General features: G+C 41.0%; 1 protein-coding gene across 3 annotated transcripts in view; it reads right to left on the bottom strand.

Annotated features, from left to right (window-relative positions):
- Positions 1–247: 247 nt before the first annotated feature.
- LOC124864740 (signal transducer and activator of transcription 5B-like) overlaps positions 248–16,924 on the bottom strand; it is an 88,806-nt gene continuing 72,129 nt past the window's right edge. For all 3 annotated transcript variants that reach the window (XM_047359631.1, XM_047359632.1, XM_047359633.1), the window contains exons 11-19: positions 9,544–9,666; positions 9,154–9,246; positions 7,616–7,822; positions 6,885–6,979; positions 6,593–6,735; positions 2,994–3,149; positions 2,812–2,863; positions 2,261–2,371; positions 248–2,169 (exon numbers count right to left, since the gene is read on the bottom strand). In XM_047359631.1, the coding sequence (XP_047215587.1) occupies positions 2,046–2,169; positions 2,261–2,371; positions 2,812–2,863; positions 2,994–3,149; positions 6,593–6,735; positions 6,885–6,979; positions 7,616–7,822; positions 9,154–9,246; positions 9,544–9,666 (1,104 nt within the window). In that variant the 3' untranslated portion in view covers positions 248–2,045. The remainder of the gene's footprint in view (positions 2,170–2,260; positions 2,372–2,811; positions 2,864–2,993; positions 3,150–6,592; positions 6,736–6,884; positions 6,980–7,615; positions 7,823–9,153; positions 9,247–9,543; positions 9,667–16,924) is intronic.

Here is a 16,924-nt window from a genome sequence, read left to right as displayed (position 1 = left end):
TTTCTGTGTGGTCTGCACTCTGTGTGCCAGTATGTTTTTTTGTCGTACACTTTGACTTCCCCCCACAGCTAAAAAAAACACATTAGGATAATTTGTGATTCTAAACTGAGAATAGCAGTGTGTGTCTTTCAGTTGGCTCGGAGTTGGTCTGGCAAACATTCCCAAACCTGCACCTAGGACATACCCCATTTTTGCCCGATTACCTTCTTTTTTTAAAGAATAAGATGCAGTAAATAAAACAAATATCTTTATTTATAAAACTTTATTTCATTTTTCTCAACTCAACAGCTGTGGTTTTTTGAACAGTCTCCAAGTGATAAACTCAAACAACAAACATGGTACACATACATCAAACAACACAGCGCCATCTAGCTCATTAATAAAATGAACAGTCTACAGTAAAACAAATCTTAGAAATTATGAGAAAAATGGCAATGGGGTTCTGTCAAAAAAATCACCTGTCGCTTGAGATTTCTTCAAAAAATGACAAGTAAATTAAAAAGAATTTAAGTCAGGGAAACGAGTAAAAAATACGCATTTCTTTCTGATTGCCAGTTGCTCTGTATTGTTTTTAAGTGAGTACTTCTGGTTATACATAATTTTGCACAAACCTTATGTAAATCCTCAGGGTGATCTAAGGTGGTTACATTCAACTGTGGAGTGCCACAGAAACAATATAATATATAAAATAAATGTATTATCTTTTGTACACAGTGTTTTCTTTTTGGCTTAAACACTGGTTCCGCAACAATTTATTCCTGAGGTTACAACACTGTCTTAATTATGATCTATGTGAAACAAATAGGGGATGCACAACAATAGTTAGTTTGAACCCAAGGACTAAAGTCAAACTTAAAAACAAAGTGACATCCTGCAGGTTCTGAATATGGCAGCAGATCTTTAGTCTTTCGCAAACCTTTGAAGCCTTCATTTATGCTTTGCAACATTTGCTGCTTGCTTGTTCAAGTTGTCACAAAGAGACATGCACATGCCACAGTGTCATTATGCAGTTGCACAAATAAATGCATTAGGACGTAGAAAACGCGGAATATTTAGGCATTACCAAGATGACTCCGGACATCTTCACGAGAGTGGTCTCAAGCATAAAACAGTCGACAGTTAGCCCCGTGCAACAAGGGATCTTCTTCGCACACATTAAAGGTAATTACAAGAACAAAATTAACTGTACGTACTGGAGACATGGTAGTGCAGAAACAGTGAAGGAACCAATACGAACAACTGTCAGGAGACCAATGCGAGGTAGCATTGATGAGGGGAGCAGTGAGACCTGAGAGGACAAGCTTGCAGCGCTAAGTAAATGCTTAGATTTGCATTTTTGTGTATAAAGAGAAGACATATAGCCCTGTGAGTGCAAGGGAGGTGCCTGAGCCCCTTTCCTTTGCAGCTGGGGAACACATCGAACACAAATAAATCTTAAGCTTGCGAGCGGGTACCGTGTTCTAATGTGTGTGCAGTCTAGTGCAGAGAGCAAAGAGAGCCACTCTGTCATAGGTTAGTGTATATACATTTGAATAACTGACAAGCGATGAATCATTTTCTTTAAGAGCGAAGGAAAAACTATTCTAAGGTTTCTCTTTTGTCAAAGGGCAAGATCAGTGTAACTAGCAGAACAATAACGAATTTACAAAGCAGATAATATAAAATAAAAATAAAAACATTCAACTTCTGAAATAACATCATACAGTAGCATATTTTTCAAAATGAATTTAAAATCAATTGAAAATACATGCACAATTTCCATGGACAATATTTCTGTCTTTGTTTTTCACAACACTGTAACATTGTAGCTTGGTTTAATCTAGTCTGTTTTACAAACACTTAGGGACACAAATAAACTATACGAAATCACTGACATGCATGTTGTTAAACTGAAAGACAGAGGAAGCAAACAGCCATTATTAACAATTTTACATAGCGGTATGAAAAAACCAAGAGATGAATGGAATTAAACCATGTTAATGAGAGTTGGGGTAAGAGTTAGGGCAGGGCTTGTTTGGTTGCATTGCATGTCAACAGATCAAGGGTCAAGACTGCTGGCCACCCCACTGACTCTCTACAGGCCTCCGCAGAAGCTCCTCCACATGCCTCGCCACATCCATGGTGTCATCCAGGTCAAAGTCTCCGTCTCCATCCAACACTGGGTCAGCCCTGTCAAGGCCAACAGAGAACATTCAGGCCTGGACAAGGTGGGGGCACAACACCATCAAAATGCACACAAAAATTATATATTTGAACTTACATGGGCGGGTACATGCCAAAAGCATGAGAGTGATTAACAGGTGCTGGAGAAGCGCCTAGATCCATATGTGTTGGATTTATACTGTTTGGGTCTGGATTAGGTGTAGCAAAGCTGCAAAAGAACCCCCCCCCCAAAAAAAAACCAAAACATTTAATTGTGACCAAAACCCGATGAGATTTTATTCAGCAGTTTCCTAAGCAACAATTCTCAGCGTGATTCCTGTGCTTTCCTATATCCTTATGTCCATTTTCTCTAAAACTGTGAAACCAACCAAGGAGACAGGCATCAGTGGAGCTTCCTAACTAACAAGCCTAACTCATATGATGAGTGGAAGACAAGCTCATGCAGGAACCCCCGCCATCTTTAATTGGCCTCCTCCAACTGTAACAGCAAACTAATGGCTGACCTGAATTCAAGGTCCGGCACTGGCTGATTAACTCTAAATGCTGCTTCAGAATAATAACAGGCAAGTGGATGGCAGAGAAGGAAGAGTAAGGAGATGAAACAGAAATGGGGGAACAAAAGAAAAGGTACAGGCAGGAAGTACTTACTCAGGCACTACTTGTTTGATTTGTGGTTTCACATAACCATCCACTGCTTTAGCTTTAAAAAAAATACAGAAAGAAGTAGTAAAAACAGAATAACAGAAGGTATTTTTAGTAATGAACATATCTAAAACCATCTAAGCATTTGCATCCGTAATTTTGGAGATTTTACAAACAGAGTCTCTCACAGAGGGGTGGTGTGTAGTATTTGGAGAACACCTCATCCTTGGGTCTGTCGGGATAGAGGAACAGGAGGTGATTGAGATCACTAATTCGGTCGGCCAGAGAGCGAATGGAGAAGTCTTTAGTTGTGTAGGGCATCAGATTCCAGACCATGCGCTCACCTAAACAAACAGGGCACATTATCAATAACAGCAGTCATACTCTCCCATTTCACTCCAGGACATCATTTGAGATGTTTAGGAGAAAACTGAAAAGGCTCTAAATGTTATCACTGGGTAAAGTTAGAAGTTGCCTATTTATAGTCAGGTCAAAAAGAAAGAACACCCCTTTTAATTTAAGGGTAATTTGTATTTTGCCTGTAATGTCATTTGAAAAAGTATATACGCCCTTACAGCTTCCACACTTACGTGTATCAGATCATCAAACAATAATTTATTAGTATGGTGTAGGGCCTCTTTTTGCGCCCAATACAGCGTCAATTCGTCTTGGGAATGACATATACAAGTACTGCACAGTGGTCAGAGGGATTTTAAGCCATTCTTCTTGCAGGATAGTGGCCAGGTCACTACGTGATACTGGTGGAGGAAAACGTTTCCTGACTCGCTCCTCCAAAACACCCCAAAGTGGCTCAATAATATTTAGATCTGGTGACTGTGCAGGCCATGGGAGATGTTCAACTTCACTTTCATGTTCATCAAACCAATCTTTCACCAGTCTTGCTGTGTGTATTGGTGCATTGTCATCCTGATACACGGCACCGCCTTCAGGATACAATGTTTGAACCATTGGATGCACATGGTCCTCAAGAATGGTTCAGTAGTCCCTGGCCCATCTAGCACAAGTATTGGGCCAAGGGAATGCCATGATATGGCAGCCCAAACCATCACTGATCCACCCCCATGCTTCACTCTGGGCATGCAACAGTCTGGGTGGGACGCTTCTTTGGGGCTTCTCCACACCGTAACTCTCCCGGATGTGGGGAAAACAGTAAAGGTGGACTCATCAGAGAACAATACATGTTTCACATTGTCCACGGCCCAAGATTTGCGCTCCTTGCACCATTGAAACCGACGTTTGGCATTGGCATGAGTGACCAAAGGTTTGGCTATAGCAGTGTATATTGACCCTGTGGAGCTCCCGACGGACAGTTCTGGTGGAAACAGGAGAGTTGAGGTGTACATTTAATTCTGCCGTGATTTGGGCAGCTGTGGTTTTATGTTTTTTGGATACAATCCGGGTTAGCACCTGAACATCCCTTTCAGACAGCTTCCTCTTGCGTCCACAATTAATCCTGTTGGATGTGGTTCGTCCTTCTTGGTGGTATGCTGACATTACCCTGGATACCGTGGCTCTTGATACATCACAAAGACTTGCTGTCTTGATTACAGATGCGCCAGCAAGACGTGCACCAACAATTTGTCCTCTTTTGAACTCTGGTATGTCATCCATAATGTTGTGTGGATTTCAATATTTTGAGCAAAACTGTGCTCTTACCCTGCTAATTGAACCTTCACACTCTGCTCTTACTGGTGCAATGTGCAATCAATGAAGATTATACCAAGAAGATTGAGTCAAAACTCCCTCACAGCGATGAAAAAGACTAATTTCTAGTTATGGTAAATGCTTGATAGCAGTTGTTAACAGCAATGGTGATACAACTTATCATGAGATTTAAAGGGTGATAACTATTCTCAGAAATAATCAGGTTAGTTCAGACAGCTTTTTTCTCTTTATAGATTAAATCATCATTAAAAAACTGTATTTTCTATTTATGCCGGTTCTCAATTAATATTAAAATTTGTTTGATGATCCAAAGCATTTAAGAGTGGCAAAAATGCAAAAACAAAAAATATTAAATCTGTAGGTGGGCAAAAACCTGTGGTTTTTGAGGTTAAATTAAAAAAGTTTAGAACCTGTAAAGACTAAATTATTTATTCATCAAAACTCTGAAATTGATAGAGGGTGTACTTTCTTTCACTGTAGTTTTGGTTGCAGTTGTTTTGATAATATTAGTAATATTTGAATATTTCAAACTGAGGTTTATCTAAAAGGACCTTTATTCTTATTAACTGCAATGTTGATCATCAGCATATATTCAGTTTGAAATAAGCACTGAGTGCTCCTAAATCTAAAGTGGTTGATTGCAGGTATAAAATGGATTATAAACACATATTATACACCATGTTTAAATACAAGTGCCATTTCAGGTAAATAACTATATTAAAACTTAGTGAAGTGAGGAACCACCTGTCAAGTAGCTTCGTTACCATCAGACCATCTGTGCAACAGATTAATCAGACCAATTAGGACCTTGCCAACAGGGAACAGTTTATAGGTAATCAGAAACAGCCATTGCTTGAATGAATGAATAATGAAATTAAACCAAATAATGAAATGAATAAACTATGAGGCACTTACACCTCTCCAAACCTGTGAACTGAATTAGCAAAATTGGCCAGTCCTCAACATTAATAGAGGATTTACTGATATACTCCCCTCATCTTTTTGAAGCCAAGCGAGAACTCCTAAACTGTGTCTCGGGGGTTCAGGGCCGGATCTTTGTGGGATATATCCTTTTAGACAAGGCCACAGGAGAAGCCAGTAAAACTTTGGATCCTTGCTGGAAAGTTACAAACATCTTTGGTGATTCTAAAGTGGATCTGTTAGAGTTAATGAACCATCCTCTCCCAGCCATAGCTACAAGTCCAACATGGAGCAATTGAAGTTTGGTGGCAGACATTAAAAGACTTGACTTTTGTTCTAAGGTCACTAGTTTTTTGAAGGGTGATGACCATCTCTTCAAACAGCCTCTAAGCTTTATAATTGATAGTGACTGTTCTGGCAAGCTAGACAGCAGGAGCCCAAGAGATGTCTTTGCTGCTACAGCCAAGCCCATGATGTGGCAACAGCCCTGGACCAGACACCAGATGTTTAAATATTTTGAAAGTGGGGTCAGTCAAGATTCAAATCCAATGAACTGCTAGATTTAATGCACCTTTTCTAAATGAAGATGCCATTGCTTGAATGGAAAGATGAAACAAGAGAGACCACCTCGCTATTTCGTTTTTCAGGTACAGAGCTCCATTCTTGCAAACTCTTTGGCCATTCCCAAGTGCAGGATAAACTGGGGTTTGCTTTTGAGGACCTTAAAACTCCTAGATGTCCTTGTAAGATCCAGGGCAGCAATTCATAGGACTGATTGCACTGACGTGATTCAGAGCTGTAAAGACTGCAAACTTTGCTTGTCTGTTACCATGCATCCTCACCCGAAAGCACGATGACCAGTGTAAGACACTGACTCAACATAAATACTACACACATTGCTCTTGAAACAAATGAAATTGAAAAACAAAGAAACATCATGTTCAACAGCAATCGTGCCGTGCTGCGATGCACAAAAAGCTGCAGTGGGTTCTCAAGAAATCTTTCAAAGAAAACCACGACAAAACACCAAAATGTGAGAAATGACAACTGTTATGCATGATTTATGTCTTACTGAAAAGGTCAATACCTTGTATTTTTACTATCTGTATTCATTGAGGAGACTCACTTGGATCTCTTAAAGCCAAAAAAAGTCTTAAATGTGACATCCTGCACATCATACCTGCTTTGTTGGGATTTTCTGCCACCCATGCAATTGTTATGCCTCCAATCTCAGAGTCACTGAAGCGCAGAAGAAAGGTACCATTGGGTTTGGACATCAGCATATCCTGAGCCTGTTGCTTGTTCACAAAGCCCATGATGGCTCTACAAAAAGAGTGTTATATTTAAATAAAAAGAGAATTTCTGATCTGACTGCTTTTTATTTTGCTGGCTGCCATGAAAAACATAGAAGCAGAATGATTGCTTGAGTTTTAGGATGAGAAGAAAGTATTTAGCTTCTTAAAAATCCTTACCCATCATTCCAGTGAGGTTTGAGATGTTTCTTTGTAAGTTCCATAACACCATCAAACCATTGCCAAAATGTGAAGTTCCTTCCTGGCAAGCTTTCCTGTAGACATAAAACATGTTGAGGAAAACATCTTCTGAGAAAGCATGCAGGGTTTATTTTAAAATTTTTTCCCACTTCTTTAAACCAACTGGGTCTACTGAAATAAAATAAAGATAAAATATGAAACAAAGGTTCTATTATGTATGTACACTGGATATAGCTGTGTGCTTATGTATACCACTGATGCAATTTTGTGAAAGGGCTGACACATAACGTTTCTGTCATCCAATGAGAATAATGGTGTGTGGTGAAATTTGTTCTTTCATTGGCTGCTTTAGGCTAGCAAATGGGGCCAACATTCTTCTGCATGGACAAACAGGACAATTAAGATGAAAACTTGACTGCCAATGAGGCATTCTCACTCAAGTTAACCACAGAATAGAGCAGTTGGGATACTATAAATGAAGCAAGAAAGATTCCTGAGTTTGAATCTCTTCTTGACCAAAAATGCTCATATAAGGGCTAAGCATGTGGCTGAAATACTTTATGCATTATGACTTGAAGGCTTAAAAAAAAAAAAGTACAGCGTGATAAAAATTCATTCATTAAAGCTGTTGATAACAGGTAAACAGAACACTATTTTTGTACGCTGCATGTTTGCTCAGAGCATCACGAGGTAAGAGCGCTGGCGCTAACCCTGTTAAACTGTGACCAGGTCATCGTCATGCTCCGGTAGTCATCGGGATTGTTGCTGGAGCTGCTGAAAGCCTTTTGAGCCAGGAAGACCAGGTTCTCCTCAGATAGCCCCCTGTTGCTCTGCACCTCTGCCTTGTACTTCATGTTTATAGCTTCACACAGCTGAGGCCAAAGTACCTTATCTGGCACGAGAAAAGGCACTCGACCCTGCAAATGTAGAGGAGGTATAGAAATAAATTATATGAATTTACATAAGCAGCTTTTTGTTTACAACATTATCAACTGTGCATATGTCTAATGCCTAATTTCACATGTCTATGTATACTGAAAGCTGTTTCCTTAGACTCAATTTTCTTTTGCAAGGTAAATAAAAAGCTAGTTAACTGTGATATAGAACTAATCAGCACAAGAAGTCAAATAGATTAGTTGCTCAAGTTCAAACAGAAACTACTCAAAACAGAAGTGCAGTGGAGAAATTTCGAGAACTCCCAGAATAAACTAATCAAAAAACAGCAAAGAAGAAGAAAACAGAACAAAAACAAATACTCATTTATCTGTGAAGCCAAAACGTGGGTTTTGGAATGACTTCAAATCCAACCATAACCTCACCACATTTCAGAGGCAAATTTGAAGGAAATGCTAATTGCTATGCTCAGAGAGAAGCTATCCACTAGTAGCAATGATAGCTAATTAGACTTTTGGGTGCATGTTAACTAACAGAATGTATACACCATATATTAGTGAAAGATTCAATGAGATAGAAACCCACAAAAGTAAAAATAAACTGTCAATTACTGCAGCCATCGATATGTTTGAAACAGACAGTAGCCATGTTGGACTTAGAAGTCTGGGTTAGTAAGAAACCTTCAACTTTCCCACTTGGAAATCATGTTTCAGGGTGACTTCCTGTTTCTATTTCAACTGTGAAATAGGAAATTTCAACCTCTGAGCAAAGCTGGAATGCAGAATTAAATTGCAACATTCAACCAAACATGCATTGTCAGTGGGTACGAAAGGTTCTTCTCAACTGTCTCTATAAAAAATGTATCTGAATAAACAGAGAAATATTTGTTTTACAATTTAAGTTGGTCTGACACCACACAACAAAGCTGTGTTAATATTGGTCAAAAGCCAGCTGCAAGAGCTTCCAAATCAGGGCTGCAAGAACTCTTCACCAGAGTATATGTAATGCAAAAATGCAAAAAGATGCCTATGATGACAATAACGTTGCATTTTAATTTTAGAAATTAACTCTTTAGCTAAGATTTGTTTTTAAATCTATCCTTACCACTTTCAGAGTTGTGACATTTGTCTCATGTTTACTTTCATTTTTTTTGTTTTTATTATTTATATGGGTGGTTATTTCATTACTCTAAACAGCTTTTCCTTCATGGGGAGAGGATTATAACTAAGATAAAAATAAAAGCGAATAAATTAGACTTTTTTTAGCTAGATGTTTATGAAATGCACAAAAATGCCCAAAATGGGACCACCTTTATGTAAAATTTGGAAAGCAGACACACAATCATTTTACTTACTGCCTCTGCAAATGCATTATCCCACAATACTGTTGCTGTGGCATTATTGTCTTGGCTACCATGAACTATCACCACAACAGGAAGGGATAATGTCTGTTCAGAGAAAAAAAAAAATCAGTCTGCACATGAATGTTACAATGGCTATACAACAACAACAATGCACAATAACAACGTTCTAAAAATTTAATTGTAAGGAGTTGCTTTTTCATAACATAAAGACTGACTAAGAATAGGAAGAAGCCTTTGCAAATGGTTTTTGTTTTACCCGAAGCTTTGTTTTTCTGGGGATGAACAGAATTCCACAATTACAGGAAAAAACTGGGTATAATCTTTCCATATCAAACTTAAATGAACAATTTTATTGCCTTTCGTCTGTATGTCTCCTCTCACCTTAACTTGAAAGACGAGTTCATTGCTTCCAACGCTAAACTGGGACTCAAACAGAATGGTGAACTTCTCTTCTGTGACTGACTCTGCTCCGCGTCTGTCCGATCGTTTGATCCTTTTTAAAGACTAGAAAAAAGATGACATGTAACAACATCTTTAAATGTGTTGGCTAAATTTATACACATTCTAATTATTGACCACATGCTAAATTACCTAAATATTCCATAGAAGGCAATGGTGGATGGACAACCAAAATGTGAAAAACCAAGTATTTGATTGTAGTTTCCAAAGGGTTACAAAGGAAAAAGCAGCTGCTATGTGGCACTTGATAAACTGATGTTCATGAAATGTGATTAAATATGATGATCATGATATATACACTGCTCAAAAAAATAATGGGAACACTCAAATAACACAACCTAGATCTGAATGAATGAAATATTCTCATTGAATACTTTGTTCTGTACAAAGTTGAATGTGGTGACAACAAAAATCACACAAAAATCATCAATGGAAATCAAATTTATTAACCAATGGAGGCCTGGATTTGGAGTCACACACAAAATGAAAGTGGAAAAACACTACAGGCTGATCCAACTTTGATGTAATGTCCTTAAAACAAGTCAAAATGAGGCTCAGTATTGTGTGTGGCCTCCCTACAACGCCTGGTCATGCTCCTGATGAGACGACGGATGGTCTCCTGAGAGATCTCCTCCCAGACTTGGACTGAAGCATCCGCCAACTCCTGGACAGTCTGTGGTGCAACGTGATGTTGGTGGATGGAGCGAGACATGATGTCCCAGATGTGCTCAATCGGATTCAGGTCTGGGGAACGAGCGGGCCAGTCCATAGCTTCAATGTCTTCATCTTGCAGGAACTGCTGACACACTCCAGCCATATGAGGTCTAGCATTGTCCTGCATTAGGAGGAACCCAGGGCCAACCGCACCAGCATATGGTCTCTGTGGTGGATGCTTCTACCACCACCACAAAGTGTCAGTATTGTTTCATTGTTTTACATTTATCAGTTTCAGATGACACTATACATAAGTTCAAGTTATTTTATTTAGACAGGTTTTCTAATGGGTGCACACTTTAGTTAGGATTTGTCTGAATGGTTTACATATACTTGTTTTTTTTCGTTGAGGTTCTGCAAACGCAGACCAGCTGGAGGTGGAAGCCAGGAACGTACTATTATTCCAAAAGACTGAGGGGGGGGGGGGCTTAACTTCTTAACTTGTGAAAGTTGTTAGTTATTTTGTCACTTTAGTATTCACTTATTTGTGTTAAGTTAAAGATTAATTTGTGTCATTTATGTTTGTTAATTTTGTATGTATTTTTTTTTCCATTTGTCGTTCCTCTTATGTTGTGCCTTCCCCATTTGGTGAGTCTAGGTTATTCCACCCCTATTTAAGTAGCCTTTGTTTTTTTGTCTTGAGGTCAGTTTTGTTTGAGTTTTGTTGCTGTTCAGTTGACCTCAGCTGAGTTGGTCCCAAACTCATGTCATTTATTATCTGAGTTATTTTTGTATTGAAGTTGACCTTTTGTTAACTATTTTTGACAGTATTAAATTGATGTTTTTCCAATTTTTGAACATCTTTTGTCCTTGCTTAAGTCTGGTCCAACACAGTTGGTGTCAGGAGTGGGATTTAATCAGTTAAGGACATTGGTGTTTTTAATTTTTTCCTGGTTTTGACCATTTTTGCAAGAAGAGGAAGAAATGCCTGGAAGGGAAAGAGGACGAATAACAGGAGGACCCAGCTCTGAGCCAGATGAAAGAGATGCTGTTGAGGAAGGTGGACCTGTTGGTGGAGTGTTTGACATGGAAGAGAAGGGGAGTGAACCAACACTATCAGATTTGGCTGGTCTTCTCAGAGCCCATCTAGGACAACAGAAGGCCAAGGAGGACTACTGGACAGAGAAGCAGCTAAGCAAGAACAGAAATTTGAGGAACTGGAAAAACAGTTCAGCTTGTTTAGAAGTGAGATTCAATCTCAGACCATTTCCCCAGTGCGGCCTACACAACCACCAGATTCTGGAGTAGCAGCTTCCCCGCAACACAGTCTATCAGGTGACTTTCTCTATGCACATTCTCCGGCACCTAAATTACAAAAACTTAGTGAAGAGGATGACATTGAACACTTTCTCATTACTTTTGAAAGAATGGCTTCTGCCTGCAGGTGGCCGAGAACTGACTGGGCTTTTCACTTAATACCTCTGATAACAGGCAAGGCTAGAAGTGCCTTTGTATATATGGAGGTTGATTTGTCTATGATCTATGACCAAGTTAAACTAGCTATTTTGCAGAAGTATGAGATTAACAGTGAAACCTACAGGCAAAGATTTTGCTTGCTTTAGGTAGAGCCTGAAGAAACTCCAAAAGAGCTCTACATAAGGCTGAAGGAGCTTTATAGTAAATGGGTGCAACCTAATGCTAAAACAGTGGAATGAAATAATTATTCTTGAGCAGTATTTAAGAATGTTGTGATCAGAGCTACAGGTGTGGATAAAAGAACATAATCCAAAGACTGCAAAGAAGGCTGCTGAACTGGCTGACGTGTTTGTGGCTGATAGGAGGAGGAACCTGCCTTGGGCTTTCCAAAGTTGGAAAAAGGATGGCTGCAAGCAATCATCAGCCCAACAAGTTTCAGCTGTGGGTAAGCCCCCTGTGAAAAGATTTGACACAAAATTTCAGGGGAAGAAGCCTGTCTGTTACTTATGTGGACAGGAGGGTCACACCAAACCAATGTGCCCTCAAAATGCTGTTAAATTGTCCCAGATGTGTTTTGTGCCCAGGGAAGAGACTCAAAATGCTGGATCAACGCAGCCATTAATGGAGACGTATGTGAAGCTCAACGGTCAGGCACTGAAAGCACTGATTGATACAGGGAGTACACAGACCTTGGTCCAGCAAAAGGTATGTTCCACCTCAGTCTGTTTGCACCAGTGAGACCGTCCCAATCTACTGTATCCATGGTGATGAAAGGAAGTATCCAACAGCAGATGTCAATGTGACCATAAAGGGACAAACTTACCTGCTTAATGTTGGGGTAGTAGATAACTTGCCATTTCCAGTAATCCTCGGCAGTGACCTACCAGTGCTTATCGACCTGTTACACCCTCCTCAGTGTAATGTCGCTCTAACTCGGGCACAAGCAAAGCAGCCTGAGGAAATTGTTTCAGATCTTAGTAACTTGCCATTTCACAATGTGGAATTTTCCACAGAAAAAATAAAATTCAGGAAGTCCAAAGGCCTGTGGAGGAAGGAAAAGTTTCAAGGGACGGTGGTAGTTCCTCCTGACACCCCACAGCCTGAGGTACTCCAAGAGTTTAAAATTCCTGGTAATATATTGGAGCTGCAGCACCAGGATTCAAATCTTGTGAAGTATTTTTAAGAGGCAAAAGTCAACAAAAATGATTTTGTCATTCAAAATGACATTCTCTATAGACAAAATGGACCAATTAAACAGCTTGTGGTTCCTAAAGCAGTGAGAGAAACTGTTTTGAAGTTGGGCCATTCTATTCCCTGGGCTGGCCACCTGGGGAAGCATAAGACCTTAGCCCGTATAAAGCGCTGTTTCTATTGGTCTGGCTTGCGTAGAGATGTTGTGCAGTTTTGCAGGAGCTGTCCAGAATGTCAAGTTACATCAGCCAGACTGCCCGATAAAGCTCTTCTCCAACCTCTTCCAGTTCTGGGTACACCATTTCAACGCCTGGGCATGGACATAGTGGGACCAGTGGAAAGGAGTAAAGCTGGAAATCGGTTTATGCTGGTGACTGTGGATTACACAACTAAATATCCAGAAGTGTTCCCCCTGAAAGTTGTCAAAGCAAAGAATGTTGCATTCTGTTTGGTGCAATTGTTTTCCAGAGTTGGCTTTCCTCAGGAAATACTCACTGACCAGGTCACCAATTTTATGTCAAAATTGCTTAAAGATGCGTATCAGTTGCTAGGGATTAAAGGACTGAGAACAACACCTTATCATCCACAAACTGATTGACTCACTGAAAGGTTTAATCAAACCCTTAAATCAAATGCTAGGGAAATTTGTGAATGAAACTGGCTCTGACTGGGACCAATGGCTTCCTTATATTCTGTTTGCATACAGAGAAGTTCCTCAGGCTTCTACTGGGAGGAGCAATATTTTCCTGTTCCATCACCCTCCCAGCCCAGTTTGGATCATCTGTCCAGGGAACAGCAGTTGGAGGTGAGGGCTGTCTGTCCATTAAATATGTTCCAGAAGAATCCAGGTTATACTGATGTGATAATGCATGATGTTGCGTTAAAAGAAGACGCAACTCCAAAACGAATGAGCTATCACATTCCTGAAAGACTACTGGAGCCACTCAAAAAGGAAATTGAGGTAATGCTTTCTCTTGGAATTGTTGAGGCATCACAGAGCGAGTAGTGCAATCCAATTGTCCTCGTCCCTAAAAAGGATGGAAGATTAAGGTTTTGCATTGACTTCCGCTACCTCAATTCAGTCTCAAAGTCTGATTCCTATCCAACTCCTCGTATCGATGATTTGATTGAGAAACTTGGTAAAGCAAAATATCTCACCACAATCGACCTTTCCAAAGGCTATTGGCAAGTACCACTCTACTCTAGGTCTAGAGAGATGACAGCTTTTAGAACACTATGTGGCCTTTACCACTTTAGAGTGATGCCGTTTGGACTTCATGGGGCTCCTGCCACATTCCAGCGCCTAATGGATAAGGTACTCAATGGCCTCTCACATTTTGCCTCTGCATATCTGGATGACATCATTGTTTACAGTAACTGTTGGGGAGAACACTTACAACACCTAAAAGTGGTCTTTGAGTGTCTCCAGAAAGCAGGACTGACAGTGAATCCAGCAAAGTGTGCCATTGCAAAGAGGGAGATGGAGTACCTGGGTTTTGTTATTGGAGGAGGACTGGTGAAGACACAAATTCAAAAAATTGAAGCCATCCAGTCCTGCCCCCTTCCACAGACAAGAAAACAACTTAAATCCTTCTTGGGTATGCCCGGCTGGTACCACAGATTTATTCCCAATTACTCTGCCAGAGCTTCTCTTCTTACAGACATGAGCAGTCTCCGGGGCCCAAATGTTCTACTGTGGCATTTAAAGACATTCAGGAGGCCCTAAGCCGAGATCCTGTGCTCCATTGCCCTGATTTCCAGCGGGCGTTTGTTTTACAAACTGATGCTTCAGATAAAGGTCTTTGTGCTGTGTTGTTGCAGGGCCCCCCAAATGACCGCCATCCAATCGCCTTCATCAGCCGAAAGCTTTTTCCCAGAGAAACCCGTTATACCACTATTGAGAAGGAATGCCTGGCTATAAAGTGGGCTCTGGATTCATTTCAATATTATCTTCTGGGAAGACATTCTGTACTGGAAACTGATCACAAAGCCCTAAAATGGCTGGATACGGCCCTCCAAAGAAATGCCACCCCACACCATTACTGACCCACTGCCAAACCGGTCATGCTGAAGGATGTTGCAGGCAGCAGATCGCTCTCCACGGTGTCTCCAGACTCTGTCATGTCTGTCACATGTGCTCAGTGTGAACCTGCTCTCATCTGTGGAGAGCACAGGGCGCCAGCGGCAAATTTGCCAATCCTGTTGTTCTCTGGCAAATGCCAAGCGTCCTGCACAGTGTTGGGCTGTGAGCACAACCCCCATTTGTGGACGTCGGGCCTTCGTACCATCCTCATGGAGCCGGTTTCTAACCGTTTGTGCAGACACATGCACATTTGTGGTCTGCTGGAGGTCATTTTGCAGGGCTCTGGCAGTGCTCCTCCTGTTCCTCCTTGCACAAAGGCGGAGGTAGCGGTCCTACTGCTGGGTTGTTGCCCTCCTACGGCCTCCTCCACATCTCCTGGTGTACTGGCCTGTCTCCTGGTAGCGCATCCAGGCTCTGGACACTATGCTGACAGACACAGCAAACCTTCTTGCCACACCTCACATTGATGTGCCATCATGGATGAGCTGCACTACCTGAGCCACTTGTGTGGGGTGTAGAGTGCGTCTCATGCTATCACGAGTGTGAAAGCAACACCAACAATCAAAAGTGACCAAAACATCAGCCAGAAAGCATAGGTACTGAGAAGTGGTCTGTGGTCCCCACCTGCAGAACCACTCCTTTATTGACTATGTGTTGTTAATCGCCAAAGATTTCCCCCTGTTGTCTATTCCATTTGCACAACAGCATGTGAAATTGATTGTCAATCAGTGTTGCTTCCTTCCTGGCTGATTAGTCATTTGTGTTAACGAGCAGGTGTACCTAATAAAGTGGCCGGTGAGTGTATATTGTGATGGCCGCACCTGCAGCCACACAGTCGGTAACCTGCACACCAACACCTTTTCCCTTTGAGTTTCTTTGTTTCATGTATACAGTACAGACCAAAGGTTTGGACACACCTTCTCATACAAAGAGTTTTCTTTATTTTCATGACTATGAATATTGTAGCTTCACACTGAAGGCATCAAAACTATGAATGAACACATGTGGAATTATATACTGAACAAAAAAGTGTGAAACTACTGAAAATATGTCTTTATATACTAGGTTCTTCAAAGTAGCCACCTTTTGCTTTGATTACTGCTCCACACACTCTTGGTATTCTGTTGATGAGCTTCAAGAGGTAGTCACCTGAAATGGTTTTTCAACAGTCTTGAAGGAGTTCCCAGAGATGCTTAGCACTTGTTGGCCCTTTTGCCTTCACTCTGCGGTCCAGCTCACCCCAAACCGTCTTGATTGGGTTCAGGTCCGGTGACTGTGGAGGCCAGGTCATCTGGCGCAGCACCCCATCACTCTCCTTCTTGGTCAAATAGCCCTTACACAGCCTGGAGATGTGTTTGGGGTCATTGTCCTGTTGAAAAATAAATGATGGTCCAACTAAACGCAAACCGGATGGAATAGCATGCCACTGCAAGATGCTGTGGTAGCCATGCTGGTTCAGTATGTCTTCAATTTTGAATAAATCCCCAACAGTGTCACCAGCAAAGCACCCCCACACCATCACACCTCCTCCTCCCTGCTTCACGGTGGGAACGAGGCATGTAGAGTCCATCCGTTCACCTCTTCTGTGCCGCACAAAGACACAGTAGTTGGAACCAAAGATCTCAAACTTGGACTCATCAGACTAAAGCACAGATTTCCACTGGTCTAATGTCCATTCCTTGTGTTCTTTAGCCCAAACAAGTCTCTTCTGCTTGTTGCCTGTCCTCAGCAGTGGTTTCCTAGCAGCTATTTTACCATGAAGGCCTGATTCACACGGTCTCCTCTTAACAGTTGTTCTAGAGATGTGTCTGCTACTAGAACTCTGTGTGGCATTGATCTGTTCTCTAATCTGAGCTGCTGTTAACCTGCGATTTCTGAGGCTGGTGACTCGGATGAACT

Source organism: Girardinichthys multiradiatus, chromosome Y (assembly GCF_021462225.1).
Source record: "Girardinichthys multiradiatus isolate DD_20200921_A chromosome Y, DD_fGirMul_XY1, whole genome shotgun sequence".
Classification (NCBI taxonomy): domain Eukaryota; kingdom Metazoa; phylum Chordata; class Actinopteri; order Cyprinodontiformes; family Goodeidae; genus Girardinichthys; species Girardinichthys multiradiatus.
The sequence above is the reverse complement of the archived record's forward strand: the minus strand, read 5'-3'. Positions and strand labels throughout refer to the sequence as shown.